The sequence below is a fragment of the Actinia tenebrosa genome, unplaced genomic scaffold, assembly GCF_029948245.1.
Source record: "Actinia tenebrosa isolate PJP-AT-01 unplaced genomic scaffold, QUT_ActTen_1.0 PGA_scaffold0__85_contigs__length_37466705, whole genome shotgun sequence".
Lineage (NCBI taxonomy): Eukaryota > Metazoa > Cnidaria > Anthozoa > Actiniaria > Actiniidae > Actinia > Actinia tenebrosa.
Genome location: NW_028292569.1, coordinates 6,926,794 through 6,954,431, shown reverse-complemented (window position 1 = coordinate 6,954,431; position 27,638 = coordinate 6,926,794). Strand labels below are relative to the sequence as shown.

The window sequence follows — 27,638 nt, the reverse complement described above, 5'->3', positions numbered from 1 at the left end:
TGTCACGCAAAAAGCGAGTACAATTTTTGGCGGTAAAATAAATGTTCAAAAAAAGTAAAGACGAAGTGATTTTGTTGTCACTGGTTACTGAATGACTTCCATTCGCATCATGACTGTCAAAAAGCTTCGTATCCAGTTTCGACCAGTTATTGTTGGTATTCATATTTAATATTTATCTATATATCTTTTTATAAAATCTAGGATAACTTGTAAATATAAACAATATGATTTGTTATATTCATTTTTATTTAAAGTGTGTGAATAAATTGGATTGAATTGAATTGACCAATCACGATCTACGAAAGTTAAAAACTTGTCATGCAAAAAGCGAGCACTATTTTTGGCGGTAAAATAAATGTTCAAAAAGAGTAAAGACGGGGTGATTTTGTTGTCACCGGTTAATGAATGGCTTCCATTCGTATCGTGACAGCCAAAAGGCTTCCTATTCAGTTTCGACCAAACTTGATGTACGAAAGTTGAAAGCAGTTACGCGGGATGTTTCGAGAACATTCCACATCGCTAGTCACTTTCCTCCCGATATGAGTTACTTCCGGTATAAACACGAATCATTTCCAGTTTCGAAAAGGAGATATTCAATGCAATGAAATGTAACCCAAATGCAAGAAATATTCGAAGGTAATAGAGCGTAACTCTGATATCTGGTAATTGCTCTATTCAACAAAATTTGCTCCTAGCGAAACAGTTTAATCTAAAATTGCCTAGTTTTCAGATATAACAAGTGTTAATATGTACTAAAAATATTCTGAGAGTTTGCTGGCTATTTTACTTCTCTTCATGGATTGATACGAGTTTTAGAACAATGTTAGGTGAATTTGCGTTGATTTGACCCCCTAAAACGACCATGATCCTTTGCGTTTAAACAATAGATTGTTTTGATGTGACGTCATAGTGAAATAGGGCAATTGCTCAGTTCTATTCGAACTACAGGTCACGTGACCCTACCTCCCTTGAAACGAGCCGTGGTGTGAAAACAACCTTTTTTATACAGTTAGAAACTGATGTACTATGATAAAGTGCCTGTTTGAAGCAGTATTTTCAATTGTACAAATATGTTTTGTTGCATTTGTGTTAGAATGTTGCCTTGTCAGGCTTTTTTTGCTTTGGGTTAACACTTTGATTCCACTTTCATCGGTCATCTCCACTTCCAAACAAGTTAAACTTTCTGAATAACAAGATTTTAGCCTTGTACAACAGCCTTTCTTCACGAAAATATTTTTTGGCGCTCACTGCTTGAATACGAAAAGAATTCTCTCTTAATATGTTAGCGTTAGACGGTAGCCATGTTGTTGGACAAAAAATTTTTGTAATCTAGGAAATGAAATGTCCTTTTAATAAACAATATAAAAATGTTGCATATTTTGATTCTTCACATTGTTCGATGAGATAAAGAAATATTTACAATCCGAATTAAATAGATGTGTCTTTAGCATACGTTAATCTTATAATACACTCAACAAAATTACTCGATTCTGATTGGACAATAGGAGTACAATTAAATCCCAAATTGTACTCTATAGAGTTCCAATTAAATCCCTCAATATTGTTGAGTGTATTAAACAAAAAATCGCACAAAGTTCTCGTACAATTCGGATTTAGATACTCGTGATGTTTTGAAAGATCTCAAATTGGACTCGGCTAAAGCTAGGCTCGTCCAATTTTGAAAACTTTCAAAACATCACTCGTACCAATAAATTTCGAATTGTACTCGAGATCGTGCGATTTCCTATACTAATCTATCTGTGTGCCTTCCTATTTATGGTCCAAAGACCTATTTACTGCGTTGGTATTGTTAGCCTTAGAGCGGTTTTCCAATGCTTGGGAAACTTGAGGTACTGACATAAGGCGCATTTATACGGAGCAATTTTCTCTACAGCGTTGCGAGACAAGTTGCAATAGTGTTTGCACAGTGCATTGGAGACGCAATCGTTGCCAAAAGTATAAACAAATTATTATTATTTTTTCAAAAGTTGCTGCAACTTGTCTCCCAATGTTCAAATTGTGCTGTAGGAAACGTAGTATACGACACGACATGCCGTAACATTGAAATGGCTTCCATTGGTCTATAAGTATTGCAACCAATCACATCGCGTAGTTACGGTTAAGGCAAGGTACGGTAAGACTACGAAATTTGCCGTACCGTTTCCTACCCGTACGCAAACCGCTCTATATTACTTTTCTTAAGTGCAGTGATCAAACGTTAAACGTCGAACTACACGCGAGCCCGAAACTAATTGAAACAATGGATAACCAGACAGTCTTCCCTGATGTCATTAGGTTCGGCTCATGTGAAGTTTGACTTTAACTTTAGTCTAAGTTATCCTTAGCAACTGATATGCGGAATATTAGAATCACATTTTACTCGTGCTAATCACGTGACAAAAGAAATATTTCGGTTAACATTCACACTAGGTTTAGAGGGGAGGGGTGGAGTATTCTTCGACGAAGGATCACGTGATTTATCAACTCTCCGATTGATTAAAATCTTTTCGTCCCCAGGTCCTCGCGGCTTTGAGCCACGCACAATCGGTTTTGTCAGTTCACTATTCCTAGCAAAGGCGCGTGCCTTGACGTCATCCAGAGTAGACTTTGCTGACGTCATTCCTGATGACGTCACCGGTTTACTAAGAGAATTCTTCTTAGGACTTACGTGGATTACAGTCGGCAGATCAGAGTACTGTTCAGAATCAAGTGACGTAATTGACATAGCAGGTGAGCCTGCGAACATTCGTTGTACAGACGGCGGTCTATTCGAAGGAGCATGCTCAGATACTCTTGTAGTACCTCCTGAATCTCTTTCAGGTAATGCCATAACGTCTTTTGTTTTGTCCTTTCTTACGGGTGAACTCACTCTTAGAAAGTCTTGGGTTTCCTGTGGTTTATCACTCGGAGAAGGCTTGGGTGAATCACTGGCACCTTCGGGGACGTATTCCCCAGGACGACAGTGTACATTCTTAGGCACTAATATATAGGTGCTCTGGGGACTTTCGCGGTAGGGAACCTTGTGTACCGGAAGTATTCGGTTAAACGGTTGTTTATTGGATTTTGATTGGCTATCACCTTGGGTAATAAATTACGGAGAAAAAAGAAAATAAACGTCAAAAAGGGTCAGGAAAGTATAGCGAGTTGAACGAGCTAGGTACATTCTGGTCTAGTTTGGATGCAAACATCTTTGCTGTGGCTCAAACGGTGTTTGCATCCAAACTAGCCCAAAATTCATTATGTCCAAGAAAATTTCAAACAGGGCGCATTCTGGTGAAGATTAGTTACAAAAACAAGCAAGCAAAACGATATAGAAAAATAGGTCTATACCCAAGCTAGTCCAGAATGCACCTTGTTCCTATAATCCAAAACAGGGCTATGATACTACGCATTAAAGTTTTCTTACTAATGGGGCTCCTCCTTTTGGTATAGAGGTTTTGAATCATCACGTGACGGCAGCCATGTTAGATGGCAGGAACAATACAATCGTCTTACATAAGAAAAAATTCAATTCCCAAAAGTGAAGGGATTTATTGTCCTGCCATCTAACCACAGGAAGCCCAAGCTGGATTATGGCGCTGTCACGTGAAAAAAACTTCCATTCCATTCACCCTTCATATCCATAATATTTGCAAGAGGAGAAACCCCTCCCTCTCCTTCTCTAACCCTTCCCTCTCCTTCCTTTACCCTCCCCTCTCCTTACCTAACCCTCCCCTCTCCTTCCCTAATTCTTCCCTCTCCTTCCCTAACCATCCCCTCTCCTTCCCTAACCCTTCCCTCTCCTTCCCTTACCCTTCCCTCTCCTTCCCTAACCCTTTCCTCTCCTTCCTTTGCCCTTCCCTCTCCTTCCCTCTTCTTTCCTAACCCTTCCCTCCCCTTCCCTCTTCTTTCCTAACCCTTCCCTCCTTCCCTAACCCTTCCCTCTCCTTCCCTAACCCTCCCCTTTCCTTCTCTAACCTTTCCCTCTCCTTTCCTAATCCTCCCCTCTCCTTCCGTAAGATATAACTCTTTCTATACCTTTAGAAGGTGGTTCAGGGCTAGCAGCTTCTAATGCCTTGGTCATTCTTTCCATCTTTGATTCAACACTCAATGGAGGCTTGTCAGATTCTGCGCATGATTTGTCTTCCTCGAGTAACTGCTTCAGGCATTGTAGATAATATCGGCGAAGCTTCTTGGCGGTGGAATGACGCTCCTTTAACACTTCCGCCCTGCAAGGGAAATAGTGTCAATGTAATAATAATAATAGTAATAATAATGATAATAATAATAATAATGTAAAATTTATTGTTTTCCAAATTCGATCGTCAATCTCGCTATATATATAGGCAATTTACGATTAGCAACTTGAATCTTTTACACAAAAGGACATGAAAGAGACACTGTTGAAAAACGCACTGCGCATGCGTTGGGAGAAAAAACAAAATGGCGGACAATAACAATTGATCACATCTAAAGGTAGGTTTTATTTTAACAGACAGGGCTATTTTTTAAATATTCGTTTTGGAATTTTACAGATATTTTTGAATTTCTTTACATAGAATCCGACTATGTGATTATCTGCAAATTAGCCATGCTGGATGTCGACGTCGGGCCGCGAGTGGCGGCATTTTCAAAGATTATTTTTGCTTTGTATAAACAAAAGTTTTTTTGTATAAATCAGCAGTGTATTACAATCGAAATTATCTTGCTATTGCGAAAAGGACAACCTTAAGTTTTCAGCATTTTTCTTAAGTTTTGCGATTTTGTAAAACGATCAAAACACCGGCATCAAAAACATAAGTTGCCCTTAGTTACGCTACGCCATCTCCGAGCGTGCGCAGTGCGTTTTTCACCAGTGTCCATGAAAGATACTAAAAATATTAATTATACATTTTCCTCGCACATTTAGTTGTAACGAAAAGTTAAAACTTCATCAAGTCAGGGTCATCCCAGACTTTGTTTCTACAGCAAAATATATAATAGGTTGTTTGAATAGCAATGTTCATAATTTTCCTTATTACATATTTACATTGATAATAATAATAATAATAATGATAATGATAATAATAATATAGATGTTCATATTGATGTTTACAATGATAATACATGATGATGATGATGATAATGACGATGATGATGATAACAATAATGATGATGATGCCCTGACTTATATCAACCCTATTCGTTACCTTATTTTCTTTGCAGCGTTGGACTTTGTCTGGTTCACGTGATCAAGCACGTCATCGCGTATCTTAGCAACGGTCTCCAGATAATGCTCACGGAGCTCGTTCATGGTCTTGGCTGCTGTAATCTGGTCAATGCTACCAAAACTAGTATCACAAAGGCTCTCACTGGCTTGGTTTGGCGGAGTCTACAAACATAATCAGGTATAAAAATAGCATTATTTTAGAAATGACCTTGATAGTTTCCCTAAAGACGCGATTACACGGAGCAATTTTCTGGCACAAGTTGCATGGAGAATTGCAGCGTGTAACCTACAGCGGAATTTGAAAATAATGTTGCGAGACAAGTTGCAGCAATCGTTGCGAAAAATAAAAATTTTGGTAACGATTGCGTCACCGTTGCACAGTATAACTTGTTGCGAGACAAGTTGCAGAGAAAATTGCTCAGTGTAATCGCGCCTAAAATCTTTTCCCTATAAGTAGGACAGACCTTTTCCGAGATAGCAAACATGGTGCTTTGTGGCCTATTAACAGTACATACATCTTTTGTTCATCATGCCTCATATGGTGTTGTTTGTACGCAAGCTAGACCACAATGCATCCTGTTAGTCGAACTCAGAAAAGGTCCTATTAGGGTTGGCGCAGTTAGTTAAGCGTCGGTCTTCTGTGTGGAAGGTCTTGGTTCGAGACCCGGCAGGATCAACACTCAGGGTCGTAAAATAACTTAGTAGAAAGTGCTGCCTTTGTAATTACAACTATTCCTATGCAAAATAAAGCAAAAAATATGTCGTACTTGTGTTCCAGATTCCTTTCTCTTATTTATTTCATTCCGTATTTTCTTTACTTCCTCTAAGTGATCGTTATGCAGCTTTTTAAGAGCGGTCACGTGCTCTTCCTTCAATGACGTCAGTTCACTTTTGGATTTCTCGAGTGCTGATTGGTAGGATTTTCTCTCGGCATCCCATAATTGTTGCTGCCTTTTCTCTGCCATTTCAGTGGCTGCTGCGATGGCTTTTTCTTGGTCTTTGAGGAACTGTTCTCGTGCGGTTTCCAACACTGATTTGAGTTTCTGTTTGTGTTGGTCTTCGACTTGTATTCTGGAATGGGAGAAAATAAATTATGACGATGGTGGAAAAGAAAGGAAGAGAAACGAAGGAAGAGAGAGAAAGAGAAAGGAAAATAGAAATGAAGGGAGGGAGGAAGGAAAAATGAAAAAAGAAAATAAACAAACAATGAAAAAAGAAATAAAAAAGGATGTAAGGAAGGAAGGAAGGAAGGAAGAAAAAGAAGGAAGGAAGGAAGGAAGGAAGGAAGGAAGGGAGGAAGGGAGGGAGGAAGGAAGGAAGAAAAGAAGGAAGAAAGGGAGGAAATAAGGAAGAAAAGAAGGAAGGAAGGAAGGAAGGAAGGAAGGAAGGAAGGAAGGAAGGAAGGAAGGAAGGAAGGAAGGAAGGAAGAAAAGAAGGAAGGAAGGAGGGGAGGAAGTAAGGAAGAAAAGAAGGAATGGAGGAAGGAAGGAAGAGAAGAAGGAAGGAAGGAGGGGAGGAAGTAAGGAAGAGTGAGGAAAGGACGGGAGGGAAAAAGGTGGAAAACAATAGCCAAAAAATGAATTAAAAGGGAGAGAGAAAAAAGAAAAATTAAAAGAAAAAAGAAGAAAAAACAAAAGAAATAGAAAAACAAAAGTAGAAAAAAATCTAAAGCCCATACCTTTCCTCTTCCTGCTCTTCTTCCCACACTTGTTTAGCTTCATGTAGCACAGCCACAAGTTTTTGATCGAATTCTTCTTCGACTAATTCTCGTACAATTCTCGTGTTGTCTTCGTGTTCTTCTCGTAGTCGGTCGAGCTCTTGCCGATGTTCGTCTCGTAGCTTTGACATTTCGTTTTCGTAATGATTGCGCAAAGCCTGGGGCGATCCCGCGACCTGGAAAGCAAAGCAGTATGAGATGAAAAAATAGTTAGTAAAGAAAAGCGCAAAGCTACGTAAAACTCGTTCTGGATGTCGTCGAAGAGCAAGGAGTAATTACTCAGTCCAGTCCCCAAGGTCAGAGGCTCCGGTTTTTCCAATTTTTTTTCAGTTTTTTGATGCTAGACAGAATCCCATAGCTCATCGTAAATGCGCGCGCACTGATTGGCTAGAGATGACGTAAACAAGAGGGGATTTAACGCGGAAATCAGGCAATCTACTTAATATTATCTACCTTTAAGCGGTTGAGCTCCTCTCTTAATCGTCTCTCCTCAGCTTCAAATTTTCTTTTGCGGTCTTCTATAGCTTCTTCGACTTCTATCCTCTTTTTATTTTCCATTTCATTTCGTATATCTTCGCGTGCTCGGTCAACCTCGTCGTTCACTCGGTCGTCCAATTCGTCTTCGTATTCAGCGGCCCAGGCTTCTCGTGCTGTTGCGAGAGCGCGGTCAAGTTCGGAGCGAGAGGAATGGTCTAGGGTTTTGACCCATTCTTCACGAGCTGAAGCGATCCTTTTCTGAAATGACAACAAAAAATTGTAAAATAAACGTTTCTTGAACTAAAAGTAATTTATTTCCGAGCTTTTGGGTAGAAGCGCCAGAAACTAACTTAGAAACAACACTTAACAAGGAAGCAAGGAAGCAAGGAAGCAAGGAAGCAAGGAAGCAAGGAAGCAAGGAAGCAAGGAAGCAAGGAAGCAAGGAAGCAAGCAAGCAAGCAAGCAAGCAAGCAAGCAAGCAAGCAAGCAAGCAAGCAAGCAAGCAAGCAAGCAAAGAAGGAAGGAAGCAAGAAGCAAGAAAGCAAGGCTGGAAGAAGGTGGGAGGAAGGTAAAAATCAAAAAGCAAGCAAAGCAAAGAAGAAAACGAAATAATAAATATAACCTTTAAACATTCTTCTCGTTCTAACTCCTGCTCTTTCTGCCACTCCGCGCGAGCCTCAGCAAGAGCATTCCTCAACTCCTTATGCTTGAACTCCTCCAACTCCTTGGAATATTTAGACTCGAGGAACACTATCGCTTTTTTCATTTCTTGTTGTCTTTGTTCTTCTTTCTCGTCCAGTATCTTATTCGTCTCCTCTTCTACAATTCTCTGAAGCTCTTCTTGCTTCGTTTCTTCAAACTCTGACCACAGTTTGTTTCGAATTTCTTCGATATTCGCAGGGTTGTTGTTGTGGTCGTAGTTTCTTTGCCATAATGTCTAATAAAAAATAAAGATACAGGTATAGTTATGGGGTCTAAATACTAATATGTAGTAATAGTTATAATAGTTATAGAGTGGTTTTTATCTTATTCCAGAACAATATTCCAAGAGGCACGATGTTGTCGATGATTGTCATTGCTGCTGTTGATGATGATCCTTGTGATGATGATGGCGATGATGATGGTGATGATGATGACGGTGATGATGATACATGATGATGATGATAACACATGATGTTGATGATGGTGATGATGATGATACATGATGATGGTTATATCAGATGATGAAACATGGTGGTGATGGTGGTGGTGTTGATGATGATGATAATGATGTTAGTGATGATGTAATGCTGCTGCTGATGGTCTTCGTGATGATGATGATGATGCTGTTATGATTCTTATGATGATGATATTGGCAATGAAGACTATGATGGTGGTGATGATGTTGGTGGTGATGATGACGATGACGTTGGTGATGATGATTCTGTGGTGATAATGATTTTTGTGATGATGACGATGATGGTGGTTACTTCTATTTCTGCTGATCAAAAAAGCAAAACAAACCTACCTTGGCTTCTCTTAGCGCCATTTCAACCGCTTCTCTTTTCTGTTTTTCGAATCTCTCCACCAACTGTGCACTCGCTTCCTCTAAAGCCCTACTAAGTTCTTCCTCTTGACTAGCTTTCCATTGATGTTGAGCGTCTTCTACAGCTCTTGCTGCGAGGCAAACCATAAAAAAACTGGTCAGAAATTCACAGAAGAAAAGGGTGGGGCAGGGGGAGCGGGAGAAAAAAGGGTAAGGCCAGCACGAGTTTGCGACACCCTCGAAAGGGTAGGACTTAAGGAAATGGAAAAATTAGAAGTCAAGTTTGGAAAGCTCACGCAGGTAGGGGGGGGTGGGGGCAAACTAAGAATTAAAATTGGAGGGGAGACAGGATTTTTGGTTCTTTTTGAGTGAAAGGCTCAAACCCTGGTAAATGAAAATTTTTGTGAAATCTCACAATAAATATCTGAGAAATTCAATACAGCCTGAAATTCTGAAAACCCTCCAAGTCAATATACCTATATCTTGATCCTTCTCGTGAGCCCACGTTGCCCTGACCGCCTGGACAGCAGTATCGACAGCATGCGCAACCTTAGTCTGTTCATTTTCTATCCACTTCACTTCAGCTATTGCTATGGCTGCCTCGATAGCTCTCTCCGTTTCTTCCATCTCTTTTTCTCTCCACTGCTGTTTCTCTTTTGCTAGAAGTGTACGGTAGATCGTCTCCTGTTGTTAAAAGGATGCCTTTAGTTTGAGCTGTGACGTCAAGCACAAGGATCCCACATTAATAAAGGCTTTGCCACCATTATATGATGGCAGCCATCACAGGAGGCACAACAATAGAGTCGTTCCCCCCTGGGAAACTGAATTCTTTCTCAAGTAAACCAGTTTAGACCAGATTCAATTGTTCCTGCCTCCTGTCATGGCTGCCATCACGTGATGGTGCAAAGCCTCTATTGTTAGTGGTTCAGAGCGTTATTCCTCGTGATCTACGTGACTGTTAATTCAAACACCATTCGGAAAATCGCAAAGGATTATGGTAGTAGTGGTATCATAACGTCATGAAGAGGAAAACAAAATTCCAAATCAGACCACTTTTTATGAATGAATCGAAGTGTGACAACAATTACATTTTTTACGTTATTTTCTTTCTCCCATTGTTCCCTTGCTTCAGCCACGGCGTTAGTAACAGCAACCTCGACTGCATGTTCAATCTCCCCTTGTCTAGTCTCTTCCTCTTCTCTCTGCCACTCGGTCCGTGCCTCGGAGATGGCCTGGGCAAATTTTTGATTGGGAGACTCGGCGGTGGATTCCTGTTGAAAGAATTAAAACAAGCTGGTAGAGTGCATACCATATATTCGCGAAACATCTTTAAAAAAAATTGCAAAAATTTGCAAGAATTAGTAAGGTCTAGTAAGTTCAGTAAACAGTAGAACAACAAAACTTTGAAACTAATTTGTGCAATTTTGATAGTTAACTCTTTCATGGATATATGGTATGCACCGTGCTGAAACACGGTGAAACATTGCAAGCAGCAAATTTGAATCGGGGTGACACACATTGCAACAAAATCACGCAACATCGCTTGTGTCAGCCTGCTATGTTAAGATATTTGGTCAGCAGTTATAAATTTGGTGCAAGCTGATTGGCTAGAAATTGCAAAATATTGCAGGTAATGTTGCAGCTATGTTCACATTTGTTGCGCGCAATGTTGCAAGAGTGGAGCGCGATTCAACTTCAGATTTGTTGCGTTGCGTGCAACAAGATTGGGGTAGACACACGCTGCAACAGTCCTGTTGCGTGCAATGTTGCATGCAATGTTGCACCGTGTGTCAGCACCGTAATGCTTCCTTCCTTTTTGCTTAAAAAATAAATGGTTAAGTTTCAAAGTAGATTTCATATGTTTTTGAAAAAAGCTGTCAAAGGAATGGGTAGAGTCATGATATTTTTTCCCTTTGCTTTAACAGAAAGAGAGTAGATGATTTTTAGATCATTCTATCTCCACTATAAAAATGGATACTTCCTAAATCCCACTAACCTTTACTTCATTTACTTTCCCATTTCTCTCTTTTTCTTCTCTTTCTTCCCATTCTCGTTTCGCCTCATTTACAGCATCTAATATTCGTTTCTTAATATTCTGTTCTTGTTCTTCCATCCATTTCAACCTGGCTACAGATATCCGCTTTTCTAGTGATTCTTCGGAGGACTGTTGATTCCAAAGTGTGCGGGCTTCTTCGATCGCCTTCTTGATTTCCTGAGCTTTTTCCTAAACAATAACAACACAGTTCCAAACCTCTTTAATACGGGCATCAAAGGGACGAAGGTTGGTGTCCGTAATGCGCAGGTTATTGTGTTAGAGAAGTCTGTTTATACCAAGAGGATAGAATGTATAGTTCCAAACCTCTTTAATACGGCCACCGAAGGGACAAAGCTAAGCGGCCGTATTACCAGCATATCAGCTGACAGTCTTAGGGTTTTAGAAAACATACCTTACTTACGTGTGTTACCAGCATACCAGCTGACAATCTTAGGGTTTTAACAAACATACCTTACTTAGATGTGTTACCAGCATACCAGCTGACAATCTTAGGGTTTTAGCAAACATACCTTATTGGCTTGTTCTATAGCCTTTTTAGTCTCTTCTTTCACGATTCTATCCAATTCCAGATCCTTCTCTTGTTTCCATTGTTCACGTGCTTTAGCCATATCCTCCTGGTGTTTCTTCTCAAGGGTGTTCCTCAAGGCTTCGATGGCTTCTGGTTCAGTCTGTGATAACGAGTGGAAGAATGTAGAAAAGACGACGCTAGGGTACGTTTTTCGTTCGGGGGGGGGGGGGGGGGATTGGCAGTAAACATTATTGCTTGCCTCATGGGCCTTTTCTAAGATGGTGCATCAACATGGTGCATTGTGATCTAGCATCTATGTATTTTTGACTCCCCATGGAATGCCATATTAGTATTGTACCTTGTCTTGCTTCATTTCTTGCAAAACCTCTTCTCTGACTCGCTTTTCAACAGTGCGATTTTCTTCACTGAGTTCCAGGTAGCACTCCTTGACACGTACTAGCTCATCGTTGACTTCTTCTAATGCGTCCCTGGATTATTAACAAGATAGCAGTATTAGTAGCAGCATTTACGCGTAAGTATTAAGTTTGTTTTTTTTTTGCCTGGAAAGTTATTAAAGATGTGAATCGTGTTTCATGAAGCAATTTTTTCTTGACAACAAATTCCGAGCTCCATCATCATCATCATCATCTTTGGCATCATGTTTCATCATCATCTATCACCACCATCATGTATCATTATCATCTGATAACCATTATCATCACCATTAGTCACCATCATCATCATGTATCATCATCATCATCATCAACATCATGTATCATCATCATCACCGTCATCATCATCACCATCATCATCGTCCCCATCATCACCATATCAATGTATTATAATCAACATGTTCATGTACTTCACACTACAATCTGGAATAAGCATGATCATTATCCTTTAAGAGTGACAACATGCCTTCTTACCTCGAAACTTTGGCACCTTTCTCGTTTTCTTCCTCCATTTCCTTCCTAAGCTGTTCTTTGGCATCCTCATGAAGCTGTAGACATGCATCTCTACACCTACGACAATACATATATCAAGGAATCAAGGGTGCAATAGTCTTAAAATAATAATTGAACAACCTCTGGGCTGGTCTAAGTCAGGGCATGGCTAACTCACAGATCAAACCCTGAAACAACCTCTGGGCTGATCTAAGTCAGGGCATGGCTAACTCACAGATCAAACCCTAAAACAACCTCTGGGCTGATCTAAGTCAGGGCATGGCTAATTCACAGATTGAACCATGAAACAACCTCTGGGCGGATCTAAGTCAGGGCATGGCTAACTCACAGATTGAACCCTGAAACAACCTCTGGGCTGATCTAAGTCAGGGCATGGCTAATTTACAGATTGAACCCTGAAACAACCTCTGGGCTGATCTAAGTCAGGGCATGGCTAACTCCCAGATGGAACCCTGAAACAACCTCTAGGCTGGTTTAAGTCAGGGCATGGCTAACTAAGGATTATCCATACGATAGTACTATCCACCCTTTGTACAACCAGACCCAGATATTGCATACTTTTCCAAGCTGATTCTTTTGTCTTCATCGTACTCTGCAACCATCTGAAAAATTTAAACGATCCATTTTGTTAGTCACAATAAAAGATTATAACTATAACTATAACTATAAAAACTATGTTTTTTAGTATAAAAAGAAATTATACTCAAGGGAATGACACATGGTCTGAAATGGGAAAACATTGCACCATAGCTGAAAAGCATTCCTAGTAAAGAATGAAATAATACTCAAGGGAATGACACATGGTCTGAAATGGGAAAACATTGCACCATAGCTGAAAAGCATTCCTAGTAAAGAAAGAAATAATACTCAAGGGAATGACACATGGTCTGAGATGGGAAAGCGTTGCACCATAGCTGAAAAGCATTCCTAGTAAAGAAAGAAATAATACTCAAGGGAATGACACATGGTCTGAAATGGGAAAACATTGCACCATAGCTGAAAAGCATTCCTAGTAAAGAAAGAAATGATACTCAAGGGAATGACACATGGTCTGAAATGGGAAAACATTGTACCATAGCTGAAAAGCATTCCTAGTAAAGAAAGAAATAATACACAAGAGAATGGCACATGGTCTAATTACCTCAGCCATTTGATTTTTTAAGCTGATGTTATCTTCCGTTAGCTGTTGATTTGTAGCTTGCATGTTGTTAATCCTTTCCAGCAATTCCTAGGAAAAAACCAAAAGCATAAATTTTTATTCTGCTTTTTATTCCTTCATTTTAAAACTGTTAAAGCATTCGAAAGTTCAATCATTCCAGAGTAAAATAACATGAATGTCTTGAAAAAAAATCTGACAGGGCTTTCAGGATGAAGTAAGGTGGTTATAAGTCCAAAGGAGCTGGCTGTTATATGATACAAGAAACAGAAGGTATTTATAGAAAAATAAAAGTAGCTATCGGTTAGCTTTGAAGCAATCACTGTAGCATCGGTGGCTGCCAGCTTATTCTGAAAGCCCTGCTCTGAGCTGGTTAGTCAGATCGAATTGACATTGAGCTTGAAAAGGGAGGAACAACAGAGAACTCAGAGATCCCTTGAACTAGATGAGAGACTTAAAAACCTCCATTCAGATGAGTCACTTTTTATAAACATTTGTTATTCAAAGCTTTTTTTTAACAGATTTACAATTACATGATGGGAAACCACCTTGATTATTTACTGTACACAAAAGCCACATATTGATAGGCCAATGCATGAAAAAAATAGGGGAGAACTAAGGGGTGAAGAGAGGGGCAAAAAGATAAGTCGAGTGAAGGCAACAGTTCACATTGAAAGGCCATACCTTATTTTCATTTTCAAGATCATTTAGCTTTTGTTGTAAGTCATCATTTGAATCAACTGAATATAAAAGTAAATCAATTATACATGTCTTGATTCCAACAAATGAGAAGGAATTTTTATTCATTTTTTGGGTTGGTGGATGGGGCTTGGTGGGTTTGGTTGATGGTGCAGGGTTGAGAAGAGAGGGGGGGGGGGTAGTTATGCATTTGACAACTAGGACTGCTAATAGACCTCTTCGCCTCTGACATAATTTTTTCCCATTTAAGACCACATGTCATTCCCCTAGAGTATCATTTCTTTGTTTAAGGTTTGGGCTTGGTTGCACGTGAGAAGACACATGAATATGGATACAGCTCAAACAAAGAATCTTATTCTCAAGGGAATGGCACGTGGTCTGAAATGGGAAAACATTACCCCAAGCCAAAGAGGTCTATTGCATCAAGCTTTACAGGTCGCATTTCAATGATAATGGTAGTAAAGGTAACAGTGAGTAATGGAGTAACGAACCTTTGTCAGTCTGGACATTAGATTTAATTAATAGTTGCTCCTTGAGTTTGTTTAATTTTTCCTTCAAAGAATAGCATGGATGAATGAGTAATTATTGAAAAAGTATATTACTAATTAAGTGATTCAATGAGTGGACTACTTATTGGATCATTCTTGCATGGATGTATGGATGGATGGAGGGAGGGATGGATGGATGGAATGAAGGATGGATGGATGTATGGATTGAAGGATGGATGGATGGATTGATGGGATGGATGGATGGATGGATGAATGAATGAAACAATGGATGGATGATGGAAGAAATAAAAAGGAGTGAATGAACTGTCAGTTAATGGTTGGATGGAGGAGCAGAGGATAGCAAGACCATTTACCTCTTGTTCTTGCATAATTTTTTCCATTCTTTCCACTTTTTCCTTCTCATTTTCCCATTTCTCCCTTGTCTGTTCCAGTTCACTGTTTACGTCTCTAATCTGTTGTGATTTCACTTGTACAACGGACAGGCTATGTTCAAGTTCTTTCCTCAGTCCACTTACAGCATCAACAGTAGTAGCCTTTGTACTATTCCTGCAAAATTCAAAAAAATTGTTCATTATTAATACACTAAGGTCCCGTCCACACTATTGCCGGTTAAATTTGAATCCGAATTTTAATTTATTCGGTTAGGCATATCATCCACAATAGTCCGGGTGAATCCGGAACAATTCTTCACCGAAAATGAATTTTCAAAATATAGTGTGGATGGGGCCTAACATGCAGGTGTTGTTCAGCATCCCTATGTTCTTCTATGCTATTGGTTTGACGATTCCCTTTAGCAGGGATTGACTTCAACACCCGTCAACTGTACCATATATTACATTACTGAACCATTACTGTGGACAAGTTAGCTTTGGGCAACTCTTGGGCAACCTCACCAGATCCATTTTGGGATTGAATGAAAGTGAAAAAAGGTAAAATAATAATAATAATAACAATAATATTTTACAACCACCACTCCCCATCTGGGGCTCTTCCGTGAGGTTCCCTCCACACACACTACCACTACATTCAATATTCTATGTACACAACCGCTCAGCTCACATGTTGATTTTTACGGAGGGAGGAAACCGGAGAACCCGGAGAAAACCCTCGTAGCATAGGAGAGAACAACACATCAAATAAACTCAATTCACATGTGGTGACTGCAGGGCTCAAACCAGCAACCCGACCCGTTGGACTCACAGCGGTGAAAGACGATGCATTAGCCGCGAACGCCACCCATGCTACCCAAGTGAAAAAGTGGAAAAGGGAAAGGCCTTTTTCTTACCCATCAGTTTTGGGAGTAGCCCAGTCTTCATTGTTCAGATTTCTGACCACCCCTAAAGCTCCGAAGGATTCTGAGTGCTTGTCTGATGTCTGATCACCAAAGCCATACTTCAAGGCATTCTGATACATAGCCATTTCTTCCTTGAGACCAGATATTTCATTCTGAAATATAACGTCAAATGAAAAATTACACACATATATTATGATAGGACAGTATTGTTTGTAAATAAGTTATCAAAAAAATATGGGAAGTGATGTCATGAAAAATCAGAATTTTTCTTCGAAACATTAAAAGGATAAGGGAATTGAGGGAGCAAGAGAGGGGGGATGACAAGCAAGCATGCAGGTAAGTAGGCAGCAAGGTAAGCAAGCAGGCAGGTAAGCAAGGAGGCAAGCAGGCAAGCAAGTAAGCAGGCATGCAAGCAAGCAAGCAAGAAAGCAGACAAGCAAGCAAATAGGCAAGCAAGCAAGTAGTCGGGCAAGGAGGCAAGGAGGCAAGGAGGCAGACAAGCAAGCAAGTAGGCAGGCAAGGAAGCACACAAATGTATCATGAATCTATAACGGACATTCATTCACCTTTAGAGAAGTACAATTCAAATCCACTTTTGTTTTAGCACTGATAGTATCTTGCAGCTGTGTTCTTAGATTAGCTATTTCTGTCACAGTACCTTTACATACACCAAAATATAATCAACATATATAAATATAAGATAAGAACTGAAAAGAGAGTAGGAGCATGGCTTACAGCATGTTCACATCACGTACACAGTACGACATGCCATAACATTGAGATGGCTTTCCATAAGAATGGTTATGTATGATACTGACTTAAAGCATGTACAGTACATGGTATGACATGCTGTAACATTAAAAAAAAAGCTTCCCATAAGAACAGTATAGTACATCTATGAGTGGGAAATGTATGGTACCACGTCATAACATTGAAATGGCTTTCCATAAGTATGGTTATGGTGTGGGAAATGTATGCTACTGACTTGCAGTATGTACATGACATACCTGTTTTTAGGAGTTCCTGACACTGTCGCTGACTGTCATCCAAGGTTCTATTCAGTCTGTTTATTATGTTAGCCTTCTCCATGACCTCATCCCTTAGCCTGTTAGCTTCTTCTGTCTATTATAAAAAGAACATAGTTGTTATGGGAACCACATGCAGTCATTGTCAACCTTAAAAACAGTCTTCCAATGTGCAAATAGAGAGCGGTTGCATTTGCTGCCACACTTTTTAACCTGCTTAATCGAATAAAGATTGTATGTAAAGAATATGTATGTATGTATGTATGTATGTGTGTGTGTATGTATGTATGTACGTATGTACGTAGGTAGGTATGTATATGTGTGTGTGTGTGTGTGTGTGTGATTAAGTTTCAGATTAAGCTTGATTACTGTTCTGACATATTATAACAAAGTTTATTGCCATATGTGTTTAGCAACATGTATCATATATATAGCACGTGGCGTTAGTGATGATGGTGATAAATGATTATGGCTGATGGTTGTTGTGATGATGGCGACAAAACTGGTTATGACTGAAGATGGTGATGGTAGTAGTGGTGGTGGTGATGATGAAGATGGTAGTGGTCGTAATGATGATGGTGCATCTCTGATGGTGGCGGACAATGATGGTGATGATGATTGTGATGATGATGAAGTTGCTGGTGATGATGGTGATACATGGTGGTGATGATGATGTTGATGATAATGATGATGGTGATGATAATGTTGGTGATGATGATGATGGTGATACATGATGGTGATGGTGGTGATGATGATGGTGATGATGATGGTGCTATATGATGGTGATGATGCTAATGATAAATGATGATGATGATTGTAATGATTACCTTCCAGTTTAGTGAGACCTGAGTGTCGTCCAGTTTCTGCTTTAGTCTAAGTATCTCATCTTCCTGTCTCTTCCTGACGGCATTCAGTATTGACTCATGTTGTTCTCTTGCCTTAGATAATGAATCAGCTCTGCTCATCTGAACCAACTGCTCGTTGAGACAATCAATAGTGGAATTGGCAGTGTTGAATTTTTCTTGTAGCTTTAGAAATGAGAAAGTTTTACTCAAAGTTGTTTCTATTCTTATTAAAATTATTCAACTCTCCCAAAACTCCATGATAAAGACCCTAATTACCAACAACCTAATGATAAACTATCAACACCCTACTGACAACCCACCAGCAACTTGATGACCTCCTACCAACTCCCTATTGATCATCTACCAACACCTTACTGACAACCTATCAACACCCTACTAACAACCAACTAACACCCTACTGACCACCTACCAACACCCTACTGACCATCCACCAGCACCTTAATGACCACCTATGAACACCCTACTGACAACCTACCAGCACGCTACAACATCCTACCCCAGCACAATATTGAGACACTACATCCTACTGACAATCTTCCCATGCTATACTGACTATACACCAACATCCTACTAACAACTTACCAATACCCTTATATTCATATGATTATTGTTAATTTATATCAAAATCTAACTAAGTATATTTGCCTTTATGCTTCTTTGTTCATTGTAATTACCTTTAATTTACATTAATCTTACTTTAGTTATACATAGGCAGCCCAAAGACATAACCCTTTGGTTTCTCTTTTGAGCTGCCCACTATCCTTGAGAAAGATATTTTACATGAAATTCATATCCATTGTATTATAAATGTATTGTGATTATCTTTCATATTCCTCTTTATACAAAATTTTCTCAATAGAGTGCACGCACTAAACCCGTGAAACAAATACTAACTTTTAGTACTAAATGGTGATAAATAAACAATAGAAAACAAAGGATTCTGTATGAAATAGTACTAATTAGTACTAATTAATGTTCACGGATTTAGTGCGTGCACTCTATGTAATCTCTTGGATGGAATAATAATTAAAATGATGATGATGACGACGATGATGATGATCTCATTTCTTAATTCACTCTGAACATACCTCGAGTCTTTCATTCTTAAGTACATCAATTTCCTTAAGAGCAGTATTCAACTTGTCTTGCATGTGCTTGATATCTTGCTGTTTTTCTTGTGTTATTTGCTGTGACTGGGCTAAAGTTTCACTCATTCCTTTATGTTCATCTAAGAAATGAAAACACAGATTTCAGAGGTGTGTTTATATAGAGGATATTACATGGGCGCGCAGAGATACGAAATTTATCTTCGAGTGTTGAAAAGATCTCTCACAAGTGAGCGCAGTGAACGAGTGAGAGATTTTCAACACAAGAAGATAAATTTCGTATCTCCAAGCGCCCATGTAATATTCTGTTTATCATATAATTATCAATGAAAGTATGTTTTGTCTTTTTCACGCAATTCTTCCCGTGTATTTTTGAATAGCCATCGCAATGGTGTTATTTCCACACGTGAAAATAACATGTTATTTTCACGTGCGAAGATATCAATTTTTCGAAATAGAGAAATATAGATATTTCATTGGTAATCATATAATAAAAAGGAATACTTGGATTAGCTCAATAGTGGGCTTATAACAGGAGGAACAGGCTATTTTTTAATTTTTTAAAACTAAATAGCTATTTTACGAGGGTAACATAATTAAAGCGTTAAGGAACTTACAATTATTCTAGCCTTTCTTATGTAAATAGCATCTCTCTCTTATATAGCTGTATTTGTGAATCAAACTATCAATTCAGTGCCTGGTGATGTTACACACACACGCACGCACGCACGCACACACACACACATACATACGTACATCCTTTATTATCTTTCCTCAGAAAGGCTTTTCAAAGATATTTACACATAATATAAAAACAATATATAATCTAGAATCTAAACATGTTCTGATGTTGCGAATTAAAGGACGAAATAAAGTTATCTAACTTTATGACCCGTTTCCGTTTTTACAGCTTGGATCGAAACTGCTCTGTTGTTTATTTATTTAAAGCATAGAATCTCAGAAGTTAATCTGAGAATACTATGGCAAGGTTTTCAATAAAATTTTTGGTAGGCGGTTATGAAATTAAAATAGGCGGTAAACTGGAAATCACTTGAGCATGTAATCGAGGCATACTCACAAAAAATCAAGATGGCGGACAAGGATCGTCGTAGTTTCGATTATGTTGCAGTTATGTTATTTCAGCAACAAAGATTGGGTTAAAATTTATTTTAATGAACTTTAAAGAACTTTAATCAAAGTTCAAAATTTACAATTACATTGGGAAGTGGCTGAGTAGGCGGCTGAATTAGCAAGAGTAGACAGCAGAATCTGTCGGTTGCCGGCTTCTATTGAAAACCCTGCTATGGAAGACAAAAAGACCACAAAGCGGCAAATTTCTCATACCTTTAAGCATCATAAGTTCATGATTTAATACTCTTATCTGCCTTCCCATTTCTTCTTCTCTTGAGTTCAATTTCTCATTCAGTTCTTCGATTTTTCTCCCTCGTGCCTGATACAATATTTGCAGCTGTGCCAGGTTATTGCCTTGCACATTTCTCTTATCATTTGTCATCTCTCTTCCTCCATTCCTTCCTGGAATATCCCTTCCTTCGGATCCTGAAATGTCAGCACCTTGCCGTAGGTCCCTCCATACAGTATTCTGTGATGGCTGCCCTAGGGATCCATGTCCATGTCGTGGTGAAAATCCTTCACTGCCATGGAATGAGTTGTGCGGTTCATATTGCTGGTCTTGTCTGTATTCTTTTGGTACCTGTGGCTGTGGTCGATAACCTGGTACATACTGTACTCGGTAGTTTCCTGGAAATGATGCTGCATGGGTGTCCTCCTGTGGAAAACCAGAGTTTCCAGTAACATAAGGTTTTGTCTATGAATCAAGAATTCATAATCATCATAAGCGGAACCAATGGGGAGTAGCATTGGTCCACCCGCCTCTCTTCTCTGGGTACCCAGTTTGATTCCTCGACTCTGCATCACATGTGAGTAGAGTTTGATGGGTCTTTCCCTTAACTCAAAGGTTTTTCTTCTGTTTTTTTCTCTCCAATTTTTCTAACTTCCCCAAAACTAACATGCTGAATTACGATTCAATTCATAAAGCCACACCCTGATTTAGATCAGCCTAGAGGTTATTTCAAGGTTCGATCTGCGAGTTAGCAGTGCCCTGACTTAGATCAGCCCAGAGGTTATTTCAAGGTTTGATCTGTGAGTTAGCCATGCCCTGACTTATATCAGCCCAGAGGTTGTTTCAGGGTTCAATCTGTGAGTAAGCCATGCCCTGACTTAGATCAGCCCAGAGGTTATTTCAAGGTTCGATCTGCGAGTTAGTCATACCCTGACTTAGATCAGCCCAGAGGTTATTTCAGGGTTTGATCTGTGAGTTAGTCATACCCTGACTTAGATCAGCCCAGAGGTTATTTCAGGGTTTGATCTGTGAGTTAGTCATACCCTGACTTAGATCAGCCCAGAGGTTATTTCAGGGTTTGATCTGTGAGTTAGCCATGCCCTGACTTAGATCAGCCCAGAGGTTGTTTCAGGGTTCTATCTGTGAGTTAGCCATGCCCTGACTTAGATCAGCCCAGAGGTTGTTTCAGGGTTCTATCTGTGAGTTAGCCATGCCCTGACTTAGATCAGCCCAGAGGTTGTTTCAGGGTTCAATCTGTGAGTTAGCCATGCCCTGATTTAGATCAGCCCAGAGGTTGTTTCAGGGTTCTATCTGTGAGTTAGCCATGCCCTGATTTAGATCAGCCCAGAGGTTGTTTCAGGGTTCTATCTGTGAGTTAGCCATGCCCTGACTTAGATCAGCCCAGAGGTTATTTCAGGGTTTGATCTGTGAGTTAGCCATGCCCTGACTTAGATCAGCCCAGAGGTTGTTTCAGGGTTCGATCTGTGAGTTAGTCATACCCTGACTTAGATCAGCCCAGAGGTTATTTCAGGGTTTGATCTGTGAGTTAGCCATGCCCTGACTTAGATCAGCCCAGAGGTTATTTCAAGGTTCGATCTGTGAGTTAGTCATACCCTGACTTAGATCAGCCCAGAGGTTATTTCAGGGTTTGATCTGTGAGTTAGCCATGCCCTGACTTAGATCAGCCCAGAGGTTATTTCAAGGTTCGATCTGTGAGTTAGTCATACCCTGACTTAAATCAGCCCAGAGGTTGTTTCAGGGTTCTATCTGCGAGTTAGTCATGCCCTGACTTAGATCAGCCCAGAGGTTGTTTCAGGGTTCAATCTGCGAGTTAGTCATGCCCTGAGTTAGATCAGCCCAGATATTGTTCCAGGGTTTAATCTGCGAGTTAGTCATGTCCTGAGTTAGATCACATACTAATTTTTATTCATTAGTCACTGACATTGACCATTGATTAGGGTTTTAAAAAAGAAAAAAATATTCTTAAATAAGATCGGTTGAAGTTGACATTATATATATATATATGTAGGCCAACTCCAAAAAATAAATAAATAAATAAATAAATAAATAAATAAATAAATAAATAAATAAAATAAAACACAAAACATCGTAAACAAACCTGAGGACTCATTTCATCATGCTGGCTGCTATCGGCAGGAGACACTTGTTCATCATAATGCTCATCGTCGTCATAGTAACCCTGTCCATTATCATATTCATAACCATTATGAAATCCACCATCATCATCATTTCCATGGTGAACATATTGGTAAGCGTTAACATCATACTGGTTGCCATGGTGATTCTGTTCTGTATATTCATTATAGTCTTCAAACTGGGCCTCATGTGTTTGTCCGTTGCTATTTGTATCTGAACTGTTGCCATGGAAACTTCCAAACTCATAACTGTGGTGACTATGATTCTCTCCTTCATTATACTGTGGAGTATGGCCCTGGTCGCCATCCTGATTAGAGTTATAATTCATACGGCCATAATTTTGACCTTGCAGATGATTGACAGTCCCGGTGTTGTCAGACGAAGTGCCGACAAAATTTGATGCCCTCTGTGTCATCAACGGTGGCTTTTCGTAGACACCCCTTCGGGGAGGGAAGTCCACATATTCATTACTATTCCATTCAGAGTCTTTAGGGTGCATATCAGAATCATCTAGTTGTTGACTGGTACGGCTGTTTGAGGTGCTGCGAAAATCATGTGATGAGAAGGAAACATTTTCATCATCAAGGAGGTTATCATCCAGCTCATTGATTAAAAGATTACGAATCTGAAAAAATGAAAAGCGGAGAGAAATTCTATTTTTCTGTGCAGTAGACCTTTTTAGCTTGGGCATAACGTTTTTTATTTCATACCATGTGTTATTCTCTTGGGAATGAAATTTTATGTTTGAGTTGTATCCATATTCATGAGTCTTTTCATGCTCAACCAATAAGTATATGTAATAGGACTCCATGCTGTCCAATTAAGAAATAATTGGACGAGGAAAATTCCGAGGACTGACAAAATTGGATGAGGCCGTAAGACAAGTCCAATTTGGCAGTCAGAGGAATTTTTCGAGTCTACGTAATTATTTCTTGATTGAGTAGCATGAAATCCCATTAAGAAAATAATTGGACAGTTACCTATATGGGATTAATGAGAAGCTGTATAATTAACAAAGAAATGATACTCTACTGAAAAGAGGAAAATCATGCCCAAGGTACAGACTTGTCTAAAAATCCTTTGGGTTGTATTCTATGATATTTATGTGTCTTCTCATGCGCAACCGTTAAACAAGAAATCATTCTTTAGGGAATGACACATGGTCTGAAATGGGAAATATTACGACCAAGGTACAGTTGGTCTTTTGAGATATATCCATATTAAAGTGCCTTCTCATGTGTAATCGTTAAACAAAGAAAGTATTCATTAGGAAATGACATGTAGTCTGAAATGGGAAAATGGAACGAGAATCATAAGCAGTAATTAAATAATTCATTGTTACAAGAAAAACATAATCTGAAATGGTAAACCATTAAGAACAAACTCACTTGGACTACCAGTCTACCATCTAGCCCTAGGGGGTTTAGCATTGATAAGAGCACTAAGTTTTACTCTCTTTTTATTTATCAAGATATGCTAAACAAGAAATGTAAAGGTGCTTGTAAGCAGGGTTTTTTTGTGATCTCCCTTGATGAGCCGTTATGGCTCTCGGAGTAAACAATTAGGAAAATAGATGGTTAAATAAAATAAAATAAAATAGTAGGACTTTCAGAATAAACAGTTGACTGTCAGAACCTGTGATTGCTTCAAAGTTAACCATCAGTTACTTTTTCTTTTCTATAAAAAACCTTCCGTTTCTTGTATCAGATCACAGCCAGCTACTTCAGACTTATGTCCACCTACTCCAAAATATTCTGAAAACCCTGACTGAGTTATTTTACATTTATCTAATAGGAATCAATGACTTGTTATTCTAAGCCAGACTTATTAACTACACCTCATTGTAAAATGCTAAGGACAGCAATGGATAAGCGCTATATTAAATTCATTATTATTATTATTATTATTATTATTATTACTCAGACTTAGTGCCTACACCTCATACATACTAACCAACTCATGTTTATAAATTACATAAAAAGCAATATGTCATTCACACTCAATGTAACATGCCTTTGATTATGTTTACATAGAAAGGACACTATATAAATCATTATCATAATCAAATTATTCCACATCATGAGATCATTTTTCCCATTTTTGCATCCCATCTCTGCATCTTTCAAAGTGTTATTATCATTACCTCCTCCTCTCGTTCCTTTTCATCTTCCTCAAAGGCAGCCTCTTCTTCATCTTCTAAGACCTTAAAAAATTAATCAGTACAGTGTGAGTTCTCTAACTTTACAGCATAGCTTTCTAAATCTGCTTACAAGTGTGGCTAACTGTCTTTGTACTAAGGACATTTGCTCAAGATGGAGCCAGAAAGTCTGGACATTGAATAGTTTTTGGTCAGAGGCAATATATTTTTTTGTAAATATTGTTAATATATGTATTTTTCAAATAATGTGTATTTATTTTTTTCTGGTCCGGTATCTTAAAAAATCGTGCATTCTGATAGGCTGTTTGAGCAGGCAGCATTTTGTCATTATCTGCCCACGCGCGCGGTCCGGTATCCTTTGCCGCTAAACGACAACACAAAACGATGACAAAAACAAGTAAAAAAGAATACGGGGAGAAAAAAAAAAGTTATTTACTGTCCTATAGTCAGTCCGGGTAAGGAAAAACTGTGCCCTTGGTATTGAATATTCAAGACCTCGGACACAGTTTTTCCCTATCCAGACCTCCTGGCCGGTAAATAACATATATGTCATTGCCACTAAGATGAACAAAACCTTTTTTCAAAATGCAATTTTGACCTTACAATCTGCCACTGATCTACATATATATAGATGTCCTAGGGTATATTTGATCTAGTGATATGGTTCTTAATATTTTTCAGGGACTACGATATATAATAAATTCATTAATTATTGATATTTAGATGCTTTGATCAGTATGTGATATGAGCTGCAAAAAGGCTATTCAAGTATGGAATAACAGCCAACTATTTATATCCCTTTTATCAACTTATAAATAATTAATGAGGGAAAAAAATAAAGACGAGTCATCCATGATAAGTCTATAAATCAGATTAAACAATATCGGTTTTATTTCCATCTTAATTTGACATGGATTTTCTCCGTAAGACTCACTCCAATCTCAAAATCTTATTTCACAGTAACTTACAAATTTTTCATGTGCGCAGATTGGTTATTTTTTATGATCAATAAGAGGACAGACAGATAAAGCTGATGTCAACAAGCACGGGCTCTTTCCGTTTGTTGTTTTGATCACCAAAAATGAGAAGTTTTCATAGTTTTTGTTATCGTGGATCCACCCTACTTTGACAATGTGATGAAGCAATTTATCGTCAATAAGAGGACAGACACATAAAAAACTGATGTCAATTTGTTAAACAGAACATGAAGTTATACATCTAAACATTTGATAAGCAATACTGTATACTATATAATACAATAACTTGAATTCAATCTGTATTGGCTTTACAACAGCATGCCCATGCCCAAACAGAACTTCTGCATATATCGTATATATTACCTAGACAAGTGAAGGTGAAATAGCTGTCATTACAGTTGAGACAAAAGAAAGCAAATCTCGCTGCCATATTTCGAAATTTTGAAACATTAAATTTTTTGATAGGCGTTAATTACATTTTGAAAATACAAATAACTACACCTGCATTGAAAGCTTTTATTTCAAAAGGTTTTAAAATGTATGCTGTTTGGATTATTTATACCATACAAAAATTTAACAGTACACCTCATATGAATATTTCCTATATTTAAATTATTGATTTTCCTAAAGATAATTGGCTTTGGAAATGTGGAACAAAGTGTTAGTGGAAATAAATATCTATTTATAAAGAAAACACAAAATATTTTCACATTTTATGAGATTACATTTTTAAAAATTTAATTCATTTTTGAAGGTTTTAAAATATCAGATATATTCAAATTCCTACATCTTAACTCAAAATAAAAAACAATATGAAAAAAATACACTAAAAATATATTTCGTGCATAAACGTTTGAAGAATGTTTTTAATTTTTTTCCTTTTTTGATGCATTTTTGACATTGTGATTTTTTTTAAATGCATTTTTGACATTTAATGTTAATTCTAATTTTAGGGATTATTGAAAAACCATTATATTTATGCCTTTGTCTACAGGAAATTACTAGGAAGTCACTTTTTGAATAAAATATTCAACTGAGATAGCAAGCAAAATAGACAATTGTCAAATAAACTAAAACGTGTGAAATTAAATTAGAAAAATAGTCAATGAAAAATAAAAACAATCTGGGGAAAAAAGAACAAAAATAGTAGTTTAGGAATTAGAAATGATCAAATCTCTTGTCTAAGGGAATAAACAAAATTATCTAAAAATATAACATAAACGATTCTTTTTTTTTTCGATAGCAAGTTGAAGAATATTGAAAGAGTATTTTATTGTCAAATTTGACAAGTTCCCTTTGAAAGGCTACTTGAGTTTGGAAGTATTTCATTTTGTATAAACTTGGAATCTTTTACACCGGCAGATGTTTTCTAGATGCGATAACATAATGAGAATCGGTTAATTAGGCAACGAAGATGAATAGAAAATTAGAGTTTTTGGGAGTCGAAAATCTCAAGCTAAATCAAAAATTCACGGTTCAAAGCGCGACCGACTCACTTCAAAAATCTAATGTTTTCATTAAATTTATTAACCAAGATTTCAACCAAACAATGAATATAAAACCTCAAAATAATCTTTACGATACAATAGATACGAGTGATTTTAGAAGAGCAGTTTTAATGACAACGGAAATATTTCAAAAATGAAGCGCTAATCACAAGCACAAACTAATATAATTTCCCACAAACAGAGCCAAACAAAGGCATAAAAAATATGGATAAAATACCTTAGGATCAAAACCAACTTGGCTGAGCCCTACACTCATCTTTAAGCACGAGATTTAGGTCAGGATTGAGTGGTTTGGAGAGATTTTTGTCGTAGTAAACAGAGGTTGAAAGTCAGAGAGTCGTTCACGTCGCCCGGCAGCCATTTTGGTTTCTTGTTCAAGTCTCTTGA

At 38.2% G+C, this 27,638-nt stretch overlaps 1 protein-coding gene across 1 annotated transcript; it reads right to left on the bottom strand.

Annotated features, from left to right (window-relative positions):
• Positions 1-1,333: 1,333 nt before the first annotated feature.
• LOC116308887 (uncharacterized) lies at positions 1,334-27,616 on the bottom strand. Its single transcript, XM_089028002.1, has 28 exons — positions 27,469-27,616; positions 24,752-24,811; positions 22,571-23,233; positions 20,436-20,877; positions 19,074-19,213; positions 17,947-18,147; positions 17,102-17,216; positions 16,661-16,752; positions 16,086-16,246; positions 15,154-15,346; positions 14,783-14,843; positions 14,277-14,332; positions 13,578-13,664; positions 12,995-13,038; positions 12,398-12,493; positions 11,830-11,959; positions 11,473-11,631; positions 10,904-11,131; positions 9,996-10,178; positions 9,384-9,591; positions 8,890-9,038; positions 8,005-8,319; positions 7,359-7,640; positions 6,867-7,081; positions 5,956-6,259; positions 5,169-5,350; positions 4,018-4,208; positions 1,334-3,078 (listed from the first exon to the last, which is right to left on the bottom strand). The coding sequence occupies exons 1-28, from the start codon at positions 27,505-27,507 to the stop codon at positions 2,390-2,392; spliced, it is 5,685 nt and encodes a 1,894-aa protein (XP_088884128.1). The 5' UTR covers positions 27,508-27,616; the 3' UTR covers positions 1,334-2,389.
• Between the last annotated feature and the right edge of the window lie 22 nt (positions 27,617-27,638).

Bases quoted from the DNA above. Each gene is read 5' to 3' on its own strand.
- LOC116308887 (XM_089028002.1), bottom strand. From the start codon at position 27,507: ATGAGTGTAGGGCTCAGCCAAGTTGGTTTTGATCCTAAG. The intron at 20,878-22,570 runs GTTTGTTTACGA...GGTTTTCCACAG, and splicing joins ATGATGAAATGAGTCCTCAG to GAGGACACCCATGCAGCATC. The intron at 9,039-9,383 runs GTATATTGACTT...TTTGCCTCGCAG, and splicing joins CGAGAAGGATCAAGATATAG to CAAGAGCTGTAGAAGACGCT.